The following is a 23,362-nucleotide window of genomic DNA, read 5'->3' on the forward strand; positions in this document are numbered from 1 at the left end:
CCTGATGTGTTCAAAGATCTCCTGGTGGGTGTAACACTGACAATGGTGTTTCCTTGGCTGACTGGGTATATGAGAACCATACAGTTATAAAATACAAACTAGTTGAGTAATTTTAATTAACCAGTTACACAACCACATTTCTCATGGTTCTTATATATATGTTGCTTAGCTAAATTACACACTTGAATTATTATAAATTTATAAGTTTCATTAGCTGAAATAGAATTTAAAAATGAGAGAGAGAGGGGAAGGAATAAAGATGACTAGGTAATAGTATTTATAAGGTTCAAGGTGTAGTGCTTGGCCAATTTTTGCATATCTCTGTTTACCTTTTAAGTTGCAACTTCTCTGTTTTCTTTCTTTGAAAATGTGTTCATTCAGGTAGAATCTCTCTGCATTCTTTGATAAATTATAAATTGATTTAATCAATCCATTACACAGTGGTATAGACCAATTTTAATCATTTGCTTGGATGAATGTAGCAGTTAATGAAACATTAGGACAAAACAGCTGTATATCAGTAATTCCATTCTGTTCACTTCAGTTGGTAAGCTAGAATCACTCTTCTGTCTCCTTGTGACTTCTAACCAGCATTTAATAAGTATTGTGGTCACTTAGTCCTTATCTTGGTTCACCTGGCTTCTTGTTGACCTTTAAACATACCAGTTAGAATATATGTTTTAAAATAGAAAACAAATACTTTGCTATATTTGTGCCTGTTAATTATTTGTTAAATAGGTTCTTGTGTACATTCATTTCTATATAAAATACACATTATGGTCCAAACTATTTCTGTTACTTATGGTTCCAATGCTTTTGGCACAAAAGCTTCTTCAAACTGAAGGGAGTTTGTTATAACTTTGATTCTCCATATTGTTTAAGTTTAATCAACACATATATTTTATAAAAAACAAAAGAAAATGTTTAAAAAGTTAAGGTTGTAAAGTTAAGCACTCATAAGTTAAGAATCTCCTCAAATGGAGAACCATTTTAGCTAAAACTTTTTTTAAAAAAAATTCAGCCTTAAGCACACACCCTACATGGGAAATTTCAGCCTGAATGGTTAAAATTTGGCAAAGTTATAAGTCATTGAACACAGTGTTTTATAATGGAAATATAACTATAGCTGGTACTACCTGCACTGCCTATAATTAACTGTTAAGAGGTTGTCTATATGGCGAGTAACTGTGTGATAAGCCAAGGTGTGAACTACATTGCAACAGCTTTCCCTGCCATAAAATGATGCGTGGACACTGCTGCAGTGCAGTGAAAGTGCCAGTGTGGGGCAAGATTTGCAATTGCAGGTTTGGGCTGCTTCCCGCAGTGCCAGGTCTGGGCATCTGAACTAAGAGCAGGGAGAATGTCTCCTATACTCTGTGCCCTGCTGTGCCCAGGCAGCATAGGAGGAGGAAGCTGTCCAATTTCAATGCAAAGGGGATGAGACCCAGATCAGGGAGATGGGATGAAAGTAGATTAGTACAAAAAAGCCTTGGGGGAGGTGGAGGAGGCTGGTGGCATGGAGAGGAATATTGAGAGTTGAGGGGTGGGGAACTGGTAATGGCTGGGCAAGGAGATTGGGACCTGGGGGGAGACTGAAACTGGCTGAGCAAGGATCCTGGGAGGGAAATGGAGGAGGGTTTGGGAGCTATAAGTACGGGGGATATATGGGATGACTAGGTATGGGGAAGACTAGGACTGGCTGGGCAAGGAGACTGGGATGAGAACCCGTGGGGTGAGATGGAGGAGTTGCAGGGGGAAGACAGACCTGACGAGAAACCGGAGTATGAGGGAGAAACTGGGACTGACTGGGCAAAGTTACTGGAACAAGGAGATGGAAGGTGGGATGGGGAGGAGCACTGATACTGGATGAGGATCCTGGGGGAGAGCAATTGAGACTGGGAGTCAGTGGGGATGGGGAATATGGGTGGAGGATGATTGGAGGCAATGCTGCGGTGGGAGAGACATATCTGATGAGGAGCTGGCAGGAAGGGAGATAGGACTGACTGGGCAAGGAAACTGAGGACAAGGAGCTAGGGGGTGCGCACAAGGGAACTGGCAATGGCTGGGCAAGGAGACTGGGACAGTGATAAGAATCATGAATAGTGGAAATTGGGACTGCCTAGGTTAAGCAAATGGGACTAAGATGAGGATCCAGGGTTAGGGTAGAGTCAGAACAGGGGCAAGTTGGAGGGGGTGGAGCAGAAGGGGGTCACACTTGGAGGAAGATGCATAAGAGTCTGTGCCCACTAGAGAACACTCCCCTCCAGAGCCCAGGATGGAACTGAAGATGGTTCTTCAATGATTGCACATGTCCATTCCTCTTCAGGGGTGTGTGTGCATGTGTGCGCAGTGCACTAATCAGAGATTTTTTCCTCAGTGTTACCTGTCGGTGTGGTGCATGTGCCCTATGCTGCTCCATGATGGTATAAAGGGTGGAGCCATCTTGCACCATCCTCGGTTCCATCTTACTACCTGTGGTCGGTAGTTGGAGTGTGTTGGCTTGCTTTCAGGGCTGGCCTTAGGAAAAATGGTGTCTTGGGCGAACTTGTATTTTGGTGCCCCGGTTCCCATGGGTGCCCCACAATTGCCCCTGGTCCCTGTGGGCTCCCCAACCCCTAAACTGTGCTCCCTTTGTCCCAACCCCTGCACCCCCCTCCTGCGTCCCAACCCCTGCACTCTCCCTCCCACACCCCTAACCCCTGCACCCCTCTACTGTGCCCCTGTGGGGAAACAGACCTGGATGCATGGAGCAGCTGGCATTGCTGCTCGCTCCTCCCCTTGAACGCTGCTTCTCCGCTCTCTCCTATGGGGGTTGTGAGGGAGGGAGTGAGGAACGACATCAGGAATGCTGCATCCATGTCACTTTTCCCACCCACCTGGGCTGCGTAAGGGTAGAGCAGGAGAGCAGCAGCTCAGCCAAGGGGGGGAAAAAAACATAGGAGGAGACCTCTACCTCTTCAGTTTTCATCTATGGCAGGTTCCTGGAGGCAGTCTAGAAATTCCAAGCAGTATGTTTGACTACCTTGTCGAGGATAGACTACCAGATCCACTCTTGCAAGTTTCTCCTTCATTTTTTTCTGACTGGCTATCCCATCTGCTTGGTCCCATGTTACCGCAGATTGATGTGTTACCACAGATCGATGTGTTCTAAAGTGCAAGATGTATCCCTGCTCCACAGGGATGCATCTTGCACTTTATTTCCATCCTTCCCTTCCACTCCCTATCCCCATTCCTTTTAAGAGACCACTCTCATGAGGCTGTTCTCCTCCAGGAAATCCAGTCTCTCTTCCATTTGGGAGCTATAGAGGAGGTTCCCCCTCTTCTCTGAGGGAAGGGTTTCTATTAGCGTTACTTCTTGATTCCAAAGGCAAAAGGAGGGCTCCGACCCATCTTAGATCTGCAAAATCTGAACAAATATATAAAGAAAACAAGATTTCATATGGTTACCCTGACCTCCATTGTCCCCTCCCTGGATCCTGGCAACTAGTACGCTGCCCTCAACATGAAGGATATGTATTTCCGTGTGGCTGTCCATTAAAGCCACAGGAGATTCCTAGTATTTCTAATCAACAACATTCATTTTCCATTTACAGCAGTACCCTTCAGCCTGTCTGTTGCCCTGCGATTATTTACAGAATGCATGGTGGTGGTGGCTACGTTCCTAAGGAAAGCAGGGATACAAGTTATTTCCTTGCCTGAATGACTGGCTGATATGAAGTCGATCCAGGCTCCAAGTAGAAGTCAGTTGCACCAGAATCTGATCCTCCTTCTTCGAGTGTTTGCTCATTTCCATCCTCATGGTGCACAATAACGTTGGCATCTGACACGTCGGATGTAGTATGATGGCCTCACCTCGACGATCTCAGGAACCAAGGTCTCTGGTAGCAGAAAAGCTATCCCTACACATAAATGTAAAGGTGCTCAGGACAATACACCTAGCCTGCAAAGTGTTCCTTGCCCAACCCACCTGTTTTATGTCATCAAACAGCTAGGCTCCCGGTCCAAGGTCCTCTGCCAAGAAGCTCTCAGGTTATGGGATTTCTGCGTGAAGCATTCCATTCACCTGGAGGCATCTCATCTCCCTGGGCAGCGGAACGTGTTGGCGGATCACCTTAGGAAACCTTTTCCCTCTCACCGTGAGTGGTCTCTCCATCTGTGGGAGGAGGACCTAGGTGGACCTATTCGCCCTCACACAGAACACACAATGTCCTTGCTTTTGCTCAAGGCACGGTCAAGACAAAGGTTCCCTGTCCAATGTCTTTCAACAGTCATGGTCAGGCAGCCTGCTGCACGCCATCCCTCCAATTCCCTGAGTTCACAAAGTCTTTCTGAAGATCAAGGGGGACAAGGTGAAGGTTATCATTATTGCATCAGCATGGCCTCATCAGCCTTGGTCCGGCATGCCTCTAGATCTCGCAGTCACAGCCCCACTGATGCTCCCACTCAGACCGTACTTGATTTCACAGGACTCCTCCATCCGAACCTCGCCTGCCTGAATCCAGAGGAGAGAGCATGGTTGGAGCAACTCCAACAGCTTTTGCTAGGCAGCAGAAAGCCCTCTACTAGAGCCATCTACCTGGCCAAGTGGAATTGCTTCATATGCTGGGCAGCCGAGAGGAGCCTGGCTCAGGCATCCTTGCAGTCCATCCTAGACTAGAATCTCCTTCACCAAGGTCTATCGTGGTCCTCAAGGTCCACTTAACAGCCATCTCGGTGTTCCATTCTCCGATCCAAGGCAGATTGGTCTTCGCCCATGAGATGAGAAGCAGGTTCATCAAGGGTCTGGAAAGTCTCCACCTGCAAGTTCGTGACCCAGTTCCTCCTGGGGGTCTGATCCAGGCTCATGTGGCCACCCTTCGAGCCCCTGGCATCTTGCTCCCTGCTGCTCTTCTTGTGGAAGGTTGCCTTCCTGGTGGCAATTACTTTGGCCAGAAGGGTTCTGGAATTTCAGGCCTTGACCTCGGAACCCACTTATACTGTTTTCTTCAAAGATAAGGTTCAGCTATGTCCTCACCCAGCATTTGCTTACAACAATGAGAAATTGACTCATAGGTATGTATGTATGTGGTTTGGAATGCCAGAGTTAATCTCAGGAAATTGCAGGGATGTTTAAAGTCCTCATACTCCTTAGTTCATCATCCACTGGACATGTTGATTCAGGTACTTGCATATGATAAGTGTTCTGAGTTTGAGGAGTCATCGCTGAGCCAGAAAGTCCTAAGGATCTAGCCAGTCCACAAGCAAGGGTCTAACAAGGTGTCCACATGGCAGGTGTATAGGCTCCTAAGAAAAGCAGCCACTCCAGTCTGCTCAACATTGCTTCCTTGTTGGAGATACTCCTAGCTGCCTGTTAATACTGACAGATTGCTCCTACTCTAGTCTGTGCCTGGTTGTTCCCTTGCTCCAGCGCCTGCCAGCTTCACCCTCTGCCTGCTCCTGATTGAGTCACTGCTGATTGCCCAGCTGTCCTGACACTGCAGGAGTGCCAACCTCCTTTGCAGGAGTGCCAGCCTCCTTGGTGTGGTGGACAGACCTGGCTAATGTGTTTAAGGTTGTTCCCTTTGCCCCTCCCTTTCACATATTAACACTAGTTACAGACACTTCTTCTCTAGGTTGGGGGCTTCACCTAGGAGACTTAAGAACTCAAGATCTGTGGGTCCAACAAGATTTGGATCTCCACATAAACACGCGGGAGTTGCTGTCTATTCATCTGGCCTATCAAGCTTTTCTCACTGTCATCAAGGGACAATATCTTCATGTCTTCACGGACAACACTGTGGCAATGTTCTGCGGGAACAGGCAGGGAGGTGCCAGATCAGATCATCTCTCTGAAGACTACATCTTTGGGAGTTTTGTATCACCAGTGTAATACATCTCAAAGCCTCCCACCTTCTGGGTGCTCAGAACAGCTTGGTGGATCGCTTGAGCAGATCTTTCACTTGGGATCCCTGCTGTATCTCAGGTTGCGTATCATGAGATTCATTTTTCAAAATAAACGTGTCCTTCATATTGACCTGTTTACAACTTGTCTTAACAAAGTGCCAGGTCTTTTGTTCCAGGGCAGGTCTCAGGGATTTCTGACAGATGCTTTCCTATCATCTTGGAAGGACAAGCTGTTGCAGGCCTATTTTCCCACTTCTTCCCAGGGTGTTGCTCAAGCTCAGGCATGATCATTCTTGTATGATCCTCATAGCACTGGCGTGGCTCTGCCAGCATTGGTTCTTTAGTATGCTGAGCCTATCCCCCAGGGCTCCTTTTGAGACTGCCTTCAGAACCTGACCCAATCTCCAAGGACCACAGTCATCCCTACATCCCAACCCCCCTGCTCTCCATCTGATAGCCTGGATGCTCCATGGTTAGCTTCTCATGAGGTGGACTGTTTTGAGAATGTGCAAAACATCTTCACAAATTGTAGAAAGCCATCTACTAGATACACTTACCAGCTGAAGTGGAAATTATTCTCCTTATGGTCAAAACAGAAGGGAGTTTCTCCTTGCACCTCTATCCAACATTTTTGGACTACTTGTCCTACTTGAAACAACAAGGTTTATCCATTAGTTCAATCAGGGTTCACCTGGCAGATATCTTCACTTTCCATGTTCCAATTACGGGTAACTCAGTATTTTCTAATCCTATGTCACTTAAATTCTTAAAGGGTCTGGATCCCTTCCTCCTGGGACTTAAATCTGGTATAACAAGGTTGATGGGTCTGTCTTTTGAACCGATGGCTACCTACTCTTTACTTCATCTGTCTATGAAAGCACTATTTTTGGTAACGATTATCTCTTTGAGAAGGGTGGTGGAGTTACGAGCATTGGTAGCTGACCCCCAGTTTGCAGTTTTTTTTATAAGGACAACATTTACTTATGCCTACATTCGAAATTCCAGACTAAAGTAATATCAGCATTCCACCTCAATCAACCCATGTACTTATCAACTTTGTTTCCTAAACTCCATTATTGTAAGGATGAGGAGAGAGACTATACCTTAGATGTTAGAAGGTGTTGGCTTTTTACTTGGACGGAACTAGGTCTTTTAGATTGCCATCCCAGCTTTTCTTGTCAGTTGCAGACAGGATGAAAGGCTTTCCACTCTTGACGCAGAGGATTTCCTCATGGATTTTGTCTTGCATACAACTGTGCTAACATTGCTGATGTATCCCCTGCAAGCAGAATGGCAGCACACTCTACAAAATCTGAAGCAGCTTCCACGGGATTTTTTTGGATCAAGTACCTACAACAGACATTTGTAAAGCTGCAACTTGGTCCACAGTGCAGACCTTTACAACTCACTATGCTTTATCTCAGTATTCCAGAGATGATGCCAGGTTTGGACAAGTAGACCTTCAGGCATTGTTCAGGTAGGTTCTGAAACCCATCTCCAGATTGAGCTGCTTGTGAGTCACCTGAAGTGAAATGGACATGTGCAATTATTAGAAGAAAAGAATGGTTACTAATGTGTTCTGTAACTGTATTGTTCTTTGAGATGTGTAGTACATGTCCATTCCAAGACTCCCTCTCCTCTCCCCAGGGCCGAAACTAGGCGAAACTTTCACCGTGCGCCTGCCCCCCTCACCTGGGAGCCCTGAGGCAACCCCCTCCCGCGGCAGCTCCCCCACCCCCTTGGCCCAGGGAGCCGTGTGTGGCAGCTTCCCGCCCCCCTCCCGCCCTCCCCTCGGCCCAGGGAGCCGTGCGGCACTCCCCACCCCAGTTCACCTCTGCTCCACCTCCTCCCCGAGCACGCTGCCGCCGTTCCGCTTCTCCCACCTCTCAGGCTTGCAGTGCCAATCCTGGGAGGGAGAGAAGCAGAGCAGGGCGGCATGCTCAGGGGAGGAGGCGGAGAAGAGGTGAGCTGGGGAGCGGTTCCCCTGTACGCTGCCCCCACCCTTTACTTGCTGTAGGCGGCCCTCCCCACGCCCTCCTACCCCAGCTCACCTCCGCTCCACCTCCTCCCCGCTGCGTGTTTTTGGCCGCCCCCAACCACTTGGCGCCCTAGGCGGCCGCCTAGTTTGCCTAGTGGTTGCATCGGCCCTGCCTCTCTCCTCCATATCAGACTCTATACAGTATGAAGGAACTGGGGGATGGTCGGGGTGTCAGTGCCCTTTATTCCATTGTGCAGTAGCACAAGGTGGCAGCAGCAGCAGACACATGGCCCCCCCCTGACAGGAACTGCTGAGGGAAAATCTCTGACTCTAGGGCAGAGGGGATGCACACACTTGAAGTGGAATGCACATGTGCAACACATCTGTAACTGTTCTTTGAGAATAGCTTAGTAACTATTTTTTCCTGAGTGTCACCATTCCTCTGCTGTTAGAAAATATCTGTGAAACCCACTGGCAAAATGTCTTATCCCCCATTAATGCTGATCTACATAGGATGCCAACCAACTTTGGCCATCAGATACTCCATTAGCTGAAGTTGCAGAGGTCTGTGCCTCAGTTTTGCATCTGTAAAATGGAGATAATAATAGCCCTTCATCTCACAGGGTTGTTGCGAAAATAAATTAACTGATACTTGTGAAGCACTGAAATATCGTATAATGAGCACCATAGAAAAGCCCATGAAGGAAATGAATAATTCTGTTGTGAAATAAAGAAGGCATGGAGCTCCACATCGAATAATGAGGCAAAAACAAGATATTCAGTAGCTCCACGTTAAGTGAACATGATCCATCCTGGGCATTGAGTAAGGCAAGGGCTCTGTGGAAAAAATAGTATGCAATCAATTAAGGATTATATCATAATGCGTATGCACAAGAGGACTGAATTAAGATTACACAGGCAACCTTAATTCTGGCATTTCCCAATGCTTGACTTTGCAATATTAACAGTAAAGTTCTTTTAACAGATGATGTGCATGTGCACGTGGGGTCCCAGGGGGTGTAAAATAAATAAGTTGGCCACCTGGCAAGATAGTATTAACATCCTCCAGGGGCTTGCAGTACTTTGCAGGCCGCAAATATTTTCATCTGGATTGTACTTCCCTGCTTCAAACTATGGTCCGGTCCACAAAACTACTAAAACAGAGAACTCAGTGGGGAAGGTAGAGGGATGAAAAAGTTATGGTTGGGGCAGTCCTCTTACGTTAGGAACAACTGTCAGTGAATTGGATTGCTTACTATTTGAATTCATTTTAGTAAAATCTTTGTCTGCATTTGCAGACATACTAGTATTCAGCACAGTCTTAGATGATAAAATGTGTCCCTGACACCAGTGTTTTTATGATAACTTACTATACCTTAGATCAATATAGTTTTTAAAGAAGGCTGTTTGTAAATCCATTTCTAAGATGCAAAAATGAGCACTGTTCTAAAATTAACTTTAGTAAAAATCCAGAAATTATTTTAAGTATGTTTGAACTTGTTTCGTTATTTTAATCCTTAAAATGCAAATGAACCCTGTAAAGAGTATATAACACGTCTTTGGGTGACAAATTTAAAACTGTTATATGCTGTAAAGAGACCAATGAGATAGTCCTTAATGCTATTACAAATAAATAAAAAGGCAACTAGAAAAGTAGGGCTAAAGCCACCTGTGGAACAAATGTGAGTGGAAGAATTTACATTGGTGTAAAACAGAGGTGGGCAAACTGCAGCCTGCGGGCCACATGTGGCCCGCGGGACTCTCCTGCCTGGCCCCTGAGCTCCTGGCTCGGGAGGCTAGCCCCCGGCCCTTCCCCTGCTGTTCCCCCTCCCCCCGCAGCTTCAGCTCAGTGTGCCGCCATGCCTGTGGCTGGCTGTGGCTGGGCAGCGAGGCTGTAGCGCTGCCAGCCACTGTTGCTCCAGGCAGCGCAGTAAAGGGGCCGGGAGCAGAGGGGGTTGGATAGAGGCCAAGGGGGTTTGGGGTGGTGGTCGGGGGAACAAGGGGGTTGAATGGGGGCAGGGGTTCCGGTGGGGGGCAGTCAGGAAGGAGAGGGGGTTGGATGGGTGGCGGGGGGAAGTCAGGGGCAGGGGTTCTGGAGGCAGTCGGGGAAAGGGAGACGTGGTGGTTGGATGGGGCAGGGGTCCCCGGGTGGGGGGCAGTCAGGAATGAGAGGAGGGGTTGGATGGGGCTGTGGGGGGCAGTCAGGGGTGGGGGTTCGGGGGTCAGTCAGGGGACAAGGAGAAGGGGGTGTGTGGATGGGGCAGGGGTCCTGGGGGAGCTGTCAGGGAACAGGGGGGGTTGGATGGGGCAGAAGTCCCGTGGAGGGCCGTCAGGGGGTGAGAAGCGGATAGGAGGCGGGGGCTTGGCCATGCCTGGCTGTTTGGGGAGGGACAGCCTCCCCTAACCGTCCCTCCATACAATTTCCAAAACCCGATGCGGCCCTCAGGCTAAAACGTTTGCCCACCCCTGGTATAAAAGGAAGTAGAGGGATTTGATTCCTTGGAAATTGTACTGGAAACTAGACTGTGTTGATTGAAAGCTGCTACGTCTTCGTGTGTGTATGCCTCCATAGGTTAGGGGTCAGTTCAGCTCCAAAAATGGGCAGGACTGATTTAAAATAAAGCCGGCCCTATGGAGCCTGAATCTGTGGTTTCCTGCAGAAGTTCATGTTTGTGAATTTGCATTGGAGCCCCTGTAATTTAAAACTGCTTCCATTTTCCTGCGATCTAGACAAGCAAGGACAACACAGTAACCACCATTTACCCTCCACAGGAATGAATTTCCCCCCTCTGGCACAGTGTGCTTTCCTGGTGCAAGTTACAACTTATGCACCAGCTTTGTTGAGTTTTGGCCCTAAACATTATTTTTCTGCTTGAACTATTGAATGGATTACATTTATGTAAATCATATTTATGTAACTTGGTTTGGAAATATTATTCCTTCCCCTCCAGTAATGTCCTCAGTCAGTAATCATTCCTTCATAACACATGAAAATGCTAAAGTACCACCTTCTTCCAGGGTAATTTCATGAATTTTAAACAGGCATGTCTAAATTATTTAGACTGGCTAGGAATAGTTTGTGTTTCCTACTCACTGCAGAGGATATAATATGTTTTATTGATAAATGCTCTTTAAAATACAGAATAGAAACATTAATGGCCCATTGTTGATTTTCTGAGTCAATATTATTCAAGCCAATCGAAGGTTATCGCTGGCAAATAAATAAATAAATAAAGTAAATAAACCCAAACAAGTAAGTAAATCAGATTTTCCTCAGATATGAGTTAACATAGATGTTAATACCAAGTATGCATAATCTTAATAAACCCCTGTTTGCCTACTTACTCTTTGCTTCACTTCTATTGGGTTTCTGGAAACTATGAAGACTTGTAAATCACAAATAGTCCATCTTTTTAATAGTTTGGGGGTCCCCCTCCGCAAAACACCTCAAAAAAGTTGCAATAAACTGGCACATCTTCAGAGAATGCCAAGCGGTATATTTTCAGTGTGGCATATGAGGATTTAGCTGCATGCCTCCCATTAACATTTAATGTGAATTATATGACTAAATCCCTATGAAATGCTTTGAAAAGTGACCCCTTTGACTATGGTACAATTAACTCGTGATTGTTAAATATCATAACTTTTGTATTAGTAAAAATGTATGTAGTGATGACGTTTACTGGGTGTTTTTCTATTTTTATAAACAGAAAAAAATGAATAGATATCAAATAATTATAAATACACATTTTACAATAACATACAAAATACTGTACATGGCATTCAAGTGTATATTTTACTTTCTAAAGTCTTACCTGCATTTAATTTGTCACTGAACAGTATTTGGTTTTTTATTTATATAAAGATGTTAGAATTGATCTGTGTGTTCTAACATCTTAGAAGACATTGTAAACAGTCAACTTGGATGACATTTGAATGGATTCAACATTTTATTTAGGTAATCTGGTTTAGTGCACCATCTGATGCCTGCGCATTCCAGAATTGTCAAAGATATTGCTGTTGCCTTTGATGATAGGACATGCATAATTATTTCTGTGAACTTATCAGAAGCTTTCAAATTAGTTCATTAAATTTTTACTGTGAATGCTAGAGTCAGTTGGTTTTTCCAGACAGTAGAAAGGTTTAAGAACATTTTTTCCACTTAGGCCTGGGCTACACTGGGGGGCGTGGTTTCGAACTAAGATATGCAACTTCTTTGTTCGACTTACCTGGCTGTCCTCACAGCAGAGAGTCAACCCCAGCGGCTCCCCCATAGACTCCGCTTACTCCTCCTGCAGAGGTGGAGTACAGGTGTTGATTCGGGGATCGGTTTATCGCATCTAGATGAGACGCGATAAATCGATCCCTGATAGATTGATCACTACACGCTGATCCGGCGGATAGTGAAGATGTATCCTTAGAAGCCATGTTTTGGAAATCTTCTCTACCTATCATCCCCCATTAAAGCAGTATCCTTAAGAGCTAAATATTTTGCTAAGAGGTGAAGTTACAATGCAGTCATTTCACAACTGCTATAGTTAAGGCCATCACAACTCTCCTATTATTATGACACACATATGCATGAACACACAAAACTGCATTAAAAGAACATTATTAAGATGGCAAAGTCAAGCACTCAAACATTAGGAAATGTCAGAATTAAGAGTGCCTGTGTAACCTTAATTTTGCCCCATGGTGTGTAAGAATTATAAAACAGTCTTTAATTACATGATCACATACTATTTTTTTCCACAGAACCCCTGCTTCAGTCAGTGCACAGTCTAGATGGTGGTCATGTAGTGAGCAGCTATACGATGTTTTATTTTTTCCTCATTCATAGAATCATCGAATTGTAGAACTGGAAGAGACTTGAGAAGTCTTCTAATCCAGTCCCCTGCAGTCAAGACAGGACTAAATATTATTTTAGTATTATCATCCCTGACAAGTGTTTATCTAACCTCCTCCTAAAAATCTCTGATGATGGAGATTTTTCAGTGTTCCATTGTTCAATGTGTGGCCGTATGTCTTATTTGTTGCATGCTATTCAGTCCTGGCCTGCAGACAGAACTATCAATTTCCTCATAGTTTTTTTTTTTTTTTTATGGCACTCATCACTAGACTATCGGAGTTCTTCACAAATATTAATGCATCTATTTCCACAACACCATTGTGAGAGTCATAGATTATAAGGCAAAAAGGGACCATTGCAATCATCTTGTCTGACTGCCTGTATAACACAGGACACAGAAGTGCCCTGAATTAATTCGTGTTTGAACTAAAGCATATTTTTTAGAAAAACTAGCAATCTTGATTTAAAATTTACAGTGATGGAGAAGCCCCCACAGTCCTTGGTAACTTGTGCAAGTAGTTACTGTTAAAAATGTGTGTTTTATTTCTAGCCTGAATTTAGAATTAAGGTAACATTATCTTTCTATCATAATGTTGGGTTAGATATTCCTGGATCTCAGATTAGCATGCAATTTTAAATATAATGTATACACACTCCATGTGTAACAGAATACCTAGCTACAGTGCAAAGAGCTGTTTTCTGAATTTGTGTACTATTTTTCATTTGCTCTCTTAACTATTCTGATTGCTAGTATGAAACTGAAGTAAAATAAAACTTCTGTTGATCCTCAGAAGACATAAAGAGCCTGGTCTCTGCTAAGCATATGTTTTAAGAATGTGTACGGGAATGGATTTAATTTCAGATACCAATATACAAAGGTGGCATTTCATTGTAGAGAAGGGTCAGAATACAAGCTCTAGGTCCAAATTCTGTTGTATGCTGGGATGTTCAAATATTCTGAACTAAATTTTGGCTTCATCTGTCCTTTTTTATGATCACGTGGCAGAATTAGAAGCAGATTTCTTATTCTTTTGAACAGTAATACTTGCACTTAAACAGTGCTTTATCAGGAGATTTCAAAGCACTTTACAGAGGGGTAGATACCTTTATGTACATTTTACAGATGAGGGAAACTAAAGCATAGAGGAGTCAAATGACTTGAGTAAGATCAAACCGTGTGTGTTGGCAAAGCCAGGATCCTGACTCCTCGTCCTGTAGTGTCCACTGGAGCATGCTGCATTCCTTATGGGAATTTCTCATTTAAGCTGCTGTACACAGTGCTGCAGATTAATTTGGGAATGCATATTTTATTTAAATTTTGCATTCTTTCAGATTTCCTTTTACTTCTCTGTGCAGGTATAATCAGTGTCTACCCTAAACCTGCTCTGCAGAAACTGGTTACACTAATTTGCCACTGCAGCATTTATTTTCTTTTTCCTCCCACATCCCCATTTTCTATAAATCATCAACTCCATCATTTTACAGGAATTCATTCTCACATAGAACAAGCATTTGCTGAAATATTGAAACTTAAGGACTTACTGTTTCACCTATTGTAAATACCCACTTTTATAGTCTCTGCATTTTAGCCTTTGGACCATAATGCTTCAGCTGTATTCTCTCAGTTCAGGAAGAAGGACCACGTCACCTGCAACAGCTTCTTAGTGGTCATGAAGAGTTTAGTTTTATAAAGTGGGCTTTTTGTTTGTTGAGAGAGAAATTAGTGGACACAGATAGGGAATCAATCTCTTTTTGTTTATAGTACGCACATATTTCTGTTAGTCTGTGTGCAAGATAATAACCAGAAGCAACAAGAGAGATCACAATGTACAAGTGTAGCTTCATTTCTAGGGCATCGGCAAAAGCAACTGTATTTGGATGCCTTCAGCTAGCAGTAATTTCACTGTCCAAGCTGCTGCTCTGTATTCTGCTACCAAACACTGCCCTTAGCAGCTGTATGGAGTGCGTCAGCCTTACACCAAATGATTTAAACGTTGAGCTAGGTGAATAAATGATTTTTTTGATTTGGTGACCGTTCCGAAAATTTAAAAAGAAATTGGTTTGGGTCGAACTGAATCTGAAACTTTTCAGAATGTGTAATGAATTGAACAAGTCTGTTTTGAGTCTTTTCTGGAGTGGGAATTTGAACCTTGGTCTCCCAAATCTCAGGTGAGTGCCCTAACCACTGGGCAAAAGGTTATAATGGAGGGCACCATCACCGCCTCTTCCTCTAGCTGTTTTGTAAATGACCAAAACTATTTGTGAAATTCATGAATTGTTTTGAATCGACCCAAACTGTTCTCCTCCTCCTCCTCCACCCCCCCCCCAAACTATTTGCCTGAAAAATTTCACCCACTGTTTGCAAACATTCTGCTATTGGACTAAAACCTTCATGTTAAATTGATTAGATACTGTGTACAAACAAAAGTGAAAAACTCAGTAGTCGATTGGTATTTTCCAAATTGAATGCAAGGTTGAATATAAGTAAACAAATGTCATTGATGATGTTAAGTAAATATTGACCTTGTCTAAACAGCTTGTAAGTGTGTGGCAACCCAGTGTGTGAATCTACAGCGCACTATCTTTCTGTGCAGTAAAATCCCATGTGGATGCTGCTATAGCACACTTTAAAAGTTCCTTGGTGTGCTTTGATGATTAAACAGGGGTATGTCAGAATGCACTATGGAACTTTTAGTGCTCTGTGGCTGTGTCCAGGGGATGTTACTGCCTGCAAACTAGTAGACTGTAGAGTGCACACTCTGTCTTACCACACACTAATGTCCTGATAGACAAACCAATAGCTTCTTACAGATCGTATAGTCTCTGGCATTAACAACCATACATGTAAGAATATTTTGGGCGTGTGTAATGATTTTTAATCTGACAATATTCTTATTTTAAAAGCATGAAATATTGCTGCAAACATAGCCAAATATCTCGACATTTTGACATAGGACTATGCTGCAGTGGTAATAATGAGACTATTTTGGGTACAACAGAAAGATACGCAACCCAGCTATTTTGTATATGTAAATTGCAATGATGATTCAGAAGGTGGACTTGGGGAATGAACCTCAGCAATATAATGTTTTACCTAATCTTTAGTTTTCTCACTGAGCATGTGGATGTCATATGGGATACTGTTATCTGGCTTTCTTCACTCTGGGGCGAATTGCTTCAAGAACTGTTCGTTGCAAAAATCTCATTTCCAAAAGCTAATAGTTCCCAAACTTACCATTATGTCCTATTTTGTTGCTTTAAATTGCTTTAAAATACTTTGCGGGATTAATGTTGGCTTGGCAACTAACTAACTGGCTGTTCACACCAAGAATACCCAGGTACATTTTTAAATAGAATCATTCGGGTAAAAAGCAGCGGCTGTAAAACGGGCGTGAAGGCTCTGTGAACTCGTCTCTGAGGGCTATGTAAGAGAAAGGGAAGAAGTGTTCACCCACTTGACGATGTCCATCCTTTTGTGAAGAGGAAGGACGTTCAGCTGTCAACAAGTCTCCAGTTCTTGCAGGAATGTACATTTAAAATCTTAAAAGGAGAAGGCAATTGAAAGCTGCACATTAAAATGTAGAGATGGCAATTCTATATTTGCTTTGTGATCCACTTTAAACTTAGGAATTTGAAGCCGAGCAAGTTCAGTCCTTCGTATTTTTCACTATCTTAAGGGTTTTCTCTGCACCATTACCATAGTATTTAAGTGCTGGATGGATCTGCAATGCTTTTTATCTAAAACAGCTGCAGGAAGTTGTGTTGGTAAGTTAGTAGAGGGCATTCTTTCCTCTGATGATACTGAACCAGTGCCCCAGCATCATGATAAGAGCACTGTACTGCTGTAGCTGCCATTGTTAGGATCAGACCAAACAAAAAACAAAAACCCACCACCCTGACTACTTCTGTCCATTGATAGGTCTTCGGTACTTTTTGCAAAAGTGCAAGGATTTTTTCATGTGTCTTAGTCAAATTACCACACTCCAGATACATTAAATTCTCCCTGTATTTTCAGGTGCAAAAGAGGAGGGTTTTTTTTGTTTTGTTTTGGGGTTGGGTTTTTTTGTTGCTTCTAGTCATTGTGTAGCATTGCTGTGTACTCTTAAATAGCTGCTTTGTTGCACCTTCGAGGTGGAACCATTTCTACCGTGGATCCACATGTATATATTCAGTATGCGTATTCACCCGAGGAGTCCCATTTACTTCAGGGACTCTGCACATAACCAAAGCTCCAAGGGAGTGGATCCCTCTATGGGACTGGGGTTGAAATTTGTAAAGTGCTGTGGCATGAAAATTTCTATCAATAAATAAAATATCTTGCATATATATTGTTTTATTAATGATAAAGTTAACATTCATCTGATAATTTAGATTAATTTTTAGGCAGTTAATCTAATCATGTTTTGCTGGGGTTTTTTTAAACAATTACCATAAGAAGTGATGTTCAGGTTATTTGATTTCCCTTTTTCTCTGGTCATTATTATAGATGGAATTTTATATTTTCTCCTTTTTGTCTAAGTATAAGCACATAAGAAGAGTTAGTCTTTTGTATGAGCAGTCTTTTAGTGTCAAATCTGTATAGTGCTGAATCCAGATGGAATCAAAGGAGCAAGCTGATTAAGCCTTGACCAGCATGCAAGGGTATTTTAATGAAAATTAGTCTGGTTTTCACTTTGATGTTGTGCACATGTGCTTTGCTAAAAAGGAGTGTTTCAGATTTTCCTTCAGATAATTCTGCAGACTTGCTCTATTGTTACTTGACTCATGCCAGACTGGTAACTCATGGCAGGCATGTGATCTTTGTCTTTATTCAATAGTATAGACAACTGTTGTTTGTAATGTTGAGAATCCTTAAAGGTATTAACCTAATTATATTCAGCAAATACTTGCATTGATTATAGATATAAGTAGCTGCAATGCTGCCAAATTTATGACTATTTTAGGTTGAAACATTTGGTTTGCTGCAATCTCAAGTCATGCTGTTTTTCAGGATTTTAGGATAGTGGATGGTTTTTAATATATTACAAAGAAAGTGGGTGAACTATTCTTTCAACTGGAAATGTAAAACAGTTTTATTTTCTAGCTATTTTCAGGTTTTCTAAAGCTACACTAATAGTTATTCTGAATTCAATCTTTTGGCTTTAGTTGTGAATCTATTCACTTGCCTCCCCTTCTGCATTGAGTTCTAAGTTCCCATCTTCACTTTCAAGGCATTGCTCATCTCCTCCTCATCTGAGACCGTACTCTCATTTCCTTCTTCTTTTCTTCTCACCGCTTTGTTTTTCCCAAAACTTCCTTTTTATCCCTCACCCACTGTCTCCTCTTTCCATTCCACACCAGGAACTACCTCTTTTTCATGGGCTAAATAACTCCCTCCTACTTGAAAATCTTTCCTTAAAGCATATACTTTCCACACAGTATTTTGTAAAATTAGTGCCCCTTTGAGCTTGCACCCCCATCCATTGTTTTAAGCCTGAATTACGATGTCTCTGTCTCAATTAGATTGTAAGCTACTCAGAACAGGGACCATGACATCTTATGTTTGTGTAGCAGGAAATGCACAGACTGCACTTAACTGATGATAGTGTTGATTTTTTTTTAAATAATTTTTCTACATCAACAGAAATGTTTTGATATTCTTCTTCATTTTGCTTCTTTTTAGAGCCAGTGTATGTACCAACACCAGAAATAGCAAGACACAAGAAAGAGGAAGACGAACCTGACTGCCTTGCAAAATACTTCAGTGTTGTGTGGTGTAAGGCTTCAAAGAAAAAACACAAGAAGTGGGAAGGTGATGCTGTTCTTATTGCAAAAGGAAAGTCTGTGATACTGAATGATATGGAAGGCAAAGACATTGGAAGAGGTATTATAGATTTACATATAGTTGTTACTTAAACATTGGCCTAAAAATAGTGTGTGTTTTGAATGGGAGCAAAAAATGCCAAAGGAAACAGTGGGGGCAAAAAACCTAACTGGCTTCAAGACTGAGCTTGATAAGTTTATGGAGGGGATGGTAAGATGAGACTGCCTACGATGGTATGTAGCTGATCTGTGACTGCTAGCAGCAAATAACTTCAACAGCCATTGATGAGAACTAGATGGGAAGGGCTCTGAGTTACTACAGAGAATTCTTTCTCAGGTATCTGTCTGGTTGGTCTTGCTCACATGCTCAGGGTTTTACTCATTGCCATTGTTGGGGCGGAAAGGAATTTTCCCCTAGGTCAGATTGGCAGAGACCTTGCGGTTTTTTTTGCCTTCCTCTGCAGAATGGGGAATGGGTCACTTGCAGGTTTAACTAGTGTAAATGGTGGATTCTCTGTAACTTGAAGTCTTTAAATAATGATTTGAGAACATCCATAATTCAGCCAGAGGTTGGGGTCTAGTACAGGAGTTGGGTGGGTGAGGTTCTGTGGCCTGCAGTGTGCAGGAGATCAGACTAGATCAGAGGTGGGCAAACTACGGCCCGTGGGCCACATCCGGCCCACAGGACCATCCTGCCCAGCCCCTGAACTCCTGGCCCGGGAGGCTAGCCCCCGGCCCCTCCTCTGCTGTTCCCCCCCACTCTGGACGGCGCGGCTGCGTGTCTGGCTCTGGGTGGGTGGCGCAGCAGCCAGACATGCTGCTCTGAGTGGCATGGTAAGGGGGCTGGGGCCGGAGGGTTAGATAAAGGGCAGGGAGTCCCGGGGGGCAGTCAGGGGACATGGAGCAGTTGGATGGGGTGGAGGTTTGGGGGGGCAGTCAGGGGGGGTTATATAGGGGGTGGGATCCTGGGGGGCGGTTAGGGGCAGGGGTCCCGGGAGGGGGCGGTCAGGGGACAAGGAGCAGGGGGTGTTGGATGGGTCAGGGGTTCTGAGGGGGGCAGTCAGGGGGGCGGGAAGTGGGAGGGGGCAAACAGGGGGCAGGGGCCAGGCTGTTTGGGGAGGCACAGCCTTCCCTACCCAGCCCTCCACCCTGATGTGGCCCTCGGGCCAAAATGTTTGCCCACCCCTGGACTAGATGATCATGATGGTCCCTTCTGATCTTACAGTCTATGAATGAGGTGAAATGAAGCTGTTTATAAATCCTGTAAATTAGTGATGACCAAACTCTGGTCTCTGGACCGCTGGTCAGAATGGGAGAAAAATAACTATTACACAGAAACCCAGGACAAGTACAAATGTTTTTTGGACAAGTAAAAGGATAATGTTTCCTGCCCACTAGACAAAAAGTACAGGGGAAAATGGGGCGGACTGAGTTACATCAGGGGCAAAAGCATTGAGCTGCCAGTCCAAGGAGAGGGGCTAGAAAAGAAGGGCCGAGCAGATCAGTAGAGCTGCCAAAAGGGAGGGGCTGGGCCTTGTTGACATCAGCCACACAAATAATGCCGTGGAGAAGTGGGTTTGCACCAGGGACAAATTCACAGCTGAGCAGACAGCCCTAAGGCTGAACCTCCATTTGAATGTGTTACTTGTTAACGTTCTGATCAGGGGTCTGGTGACACTGGAGCTGCATTTTTCCGCTACAGTGAAGTATCTATAAATATTGCCTTTGCCTGAAACGCAAGCCAGAGTTGATGGTGCTGCAATTTTTAGTAGCAGCTACTGTAAGATACATTTTGATTTTATATTAAGAGGAAAAAATAAGGCTCGTAAGCTATAGGTTGCAGTCAGCTCAAAAATTTTGCCTGAAAGACCAGCGATAATTTAAGTTGCCAGCAAAGCCAAAGTAGATTATTTAGTAAGAAACTACAAGTTTACAATGTGTTGCTGCAAAACACACTTGTATTTGAATTTAAGACAGAGATGGCCCTCTAACAATTTGTTACAACCCTAGCATTGCAAACTCTGCTGCTGTCAGGCACTTTAATTGAAAAATAATCCATGACTTTACAAATTTAATTTAATTTGTATCAAAACTATATATACACTGACTTGCTTGACTAAAAAAAAAAAGTGAGTGAGAGAATAAGAAATGTCTGGAATGCATCAACCACCCTGCTGAGTTTTTTGTTGAAATCACATTAGCTTCATTTAGGGTCATACTGAAGGTCCTGATCTAGGTAAGTATAAAGCACATGGCGCTTTCCAGAACTAGTAGAAAGCTAAATATGGATATTTAATCTTTCCAGCATAAAAACATTTCTGGTCTTTCAAGGCAAAGCTGCAGAAAAATCAAATCTCTGTGCTTGAAGCAGCCATTGACACGGATACCAATTTCACCAGGCTTCCACAACCACTTCAATTTACTTGAGTGTCACAGTCTAAAAATTGGAATAGCCGCACTTTCTTGTCAGAGAACCAAACTGAGTTTTTAGATGGAGGAGTGATCAGATATTTTCCCCGCTTATTACTAGCAGTACACAGAGTACTTGCTTTTTGTTGCAGAGAGGTGGTTGGTCAGATGATGCAGGCTCCCCCCATATCTATCTGCTAACTTGCATTAAAAGGCAGCTAAAATATATTGTTTTTATATTTTTCCATTTAAGCCATTGCCGTGATTGCCACAGGCATATAATGAGATTGCAAATGGGACAGGAAAGTGGTTCTTTTGATCATGAGTGGGGTGGGGGGGGGAAGAGGAGTGGTCAATGAGACAATCGCTTTGTTAAGATGTGATTGGGTACTCCAATATCTAAATGCATGCTTATATTCAGTTATAAGAGGATAATTCACAGCAGTTTTTAAAATATTTGGTACAACGATTTCCAGATGATGTGATGTTATGTTCACAATACCAAGAAAAAAACGGATCTACTTGAATCTGTTTTCACTTGAATGAAAAAACTTGTCGCCACTTTGTTTTCTTAGTTATGAAAGGTTATTCAAATTCATATGCTTGATTATTAAAGGATTTGATGACATTTCTGTTTTCACTTCCTGCAGTTGAATAAGGCAGTGATACCCACTCTGTGGTCCTAATTAATTGCTAAATGTAAGTAAATGAATTATTATTTGTAGGTACTGGATACAAATCTAAAGACCTTGAAAGTCTTGATGAAGGTCAAACGCTGATGATTGGAGGAAAAGAAATTGAAGTGATGGGTGTAATTTCAGCAGAGGACTTTAATAGTGGCAAATGTTTTCAGACTGGTGTAGGGTCATCCACCACAATCCCAACTGCTTCTTCACAAAGTACCTTGAAACCATTCTGTAGCCCATTCAAAAATGTCTGCAAACCAAGCACTAACAAAAATCTACTTAAAGAGTCCCAAAACTACAAACCTCGCCATGATCCAAATGCATCAAGTAAGATTTAAAATTCTGTTGTTTATTTAAGCATCCACTTTTTGTAAAAAAAGTCCTTTTGTAAGAAAGCTCAATGCATAACCAAGGTTTTTATGTTCCCTGTCCAAGTACTGAATGAGAATCTAGGGTATCCCAGTGAAAATCAAGTTTAACCAATAACACCACAACATGATTCTGTTCTACAAGTGGCAGGTGTACTGTAAAGCATGAGACTGGAGGCTGTGTCACTGACATTTGAGAAAGTGTTAGTATCCTTAAACCGATCACCGCCTTCCCCCTCCCTCCCCGCACCTCCCGATCAGCTGTTTTGTGGTGTGCAGGAGGCTCTGGGGGGGAAAGGGGAGAGCAAGGGCACAGCAGGCTCAGGGAAGGGGGCGGGAAGGGGTGGATTGGGGCACTGTGTTCAACCACAGAGTTGGCTGCATTTTGTCTGTTTCTGCAATGCTGTGTGAAAGACCTGGGTTTCTCTCCAATTTTTGGTTTTTGGGGGGCCCGATCCTGTGATGGATTTGAGTGCCTCCTGCAACCTGAGCCTCTCAACTCCTATGGAAGTTGAGAGCACTCAGAACCCCACAGGATGGGGTTGATGTCTAAACTAAACATGAGTAGGGTGTGCTGTGTTGTTCACTGTCTTGTGTTGCTCAGTGTTAACCCCTTCCAGTGCTGATGGACTCCAGAGTATTCTACCCATTCCTCTGTAGTCTTTGAGGGGGAGCGGAGATGATGAGAATAGTGTGTGTGTGTAAAAGAAATAGAAGGTTAGCCACAGTGTTCTGATAAACTCTATTTTGAGTAATTATGTTCTGTACTTCTTGCAGTTTTAATTGGATGAGGTATTTTTCCTCATTTCCTGTCCTAAATTGATTATTGTTGGTAATCCTCAATTGAACAGCTGCTATAGTTGATCCCAAAGGTGGAAGACTGTAGTAAATGATGGGTGAAGTAGTTCTTATAGGTATTAAACTTTTAAAGCACTTCTGAAACCTTTAGGATATGCGGCAGTGTTTTAATAGATTTTTTTTAAATTATTTATACTGTATCTAGGTACTCAGACATAACAATAGCAACTGTTGTTCTTTATATTCTTTGTCTAGAAATGACCAATATGTTAAAAAGCAATTTTCAGCAGTTACTGAAGTCTAGCAAATAGTTACTTGATATAGTTACCTTGGAATAATAATACCTTTTGCTTACGAAGTGAACTCAAATTATCTCTTACCACATCTGTGTATATGTTGAACTTTAAGATTCTTTAGTTATGCCACGTCCAACTCCAGATCACCAGCGGATGTTCAATAAGGCTGGTTTACCTGTGGTAGATGTAGTTGTGGATCCTTACCTTGTAAATCATCTTCGCCCACATCAGAAAGAAGGAATTGTATTCCTGTACGAGTGTGTGATGGGAATGAGGTAGGAGAATAACTGTCC

The 23,362-nt window shown here is 43.2% G+C and overlaps 1 protein-coding gene across 2 annotated transcripts in view; it reads left to right on the forward strand.

Annotated features, from left to right (window-relative positions):
• RAD54B (RAD54 homolog B) overlaps positions 1-23,362 on the forward strand; it is a 124,060-nt gene that overhangs the window by 66,273 nt on the left and 34,425 nt on the right. For both annotated transcript variants that reach the window (XM_048841216.2, XM_048841217.2), the window contains exons 4-6: positions 18,373-18,573; positions 21,647-21,934; positions 23,182-23,344. In XM_048841216.2, coding sequence (XP_048697173.2) covers positions 18,373-18,573; positions 21,647-21,934; positions 23,182-23,344 — 652 coding nt within the window. The remainder of the gene's footprint in view (positions 1-18,372; positions 18,574-21,646; positions 21,935-23,181; positions 23,345-23,362) is intronic.

This window comes from Caretta caretta, chromosome 2, assembly GCF_965140235.1.
Source record: "Caretta caretta isolate rCarCar2 chromosome 2, rCarCar1.hap1, whole genome shotgun sequence".
Taxonomy (NCBI): domain Eukaryota; kingdom Metazoa; phylum Chordata; order Testudines; family Cheloniidae; genus Caretta; species Caretta caretta.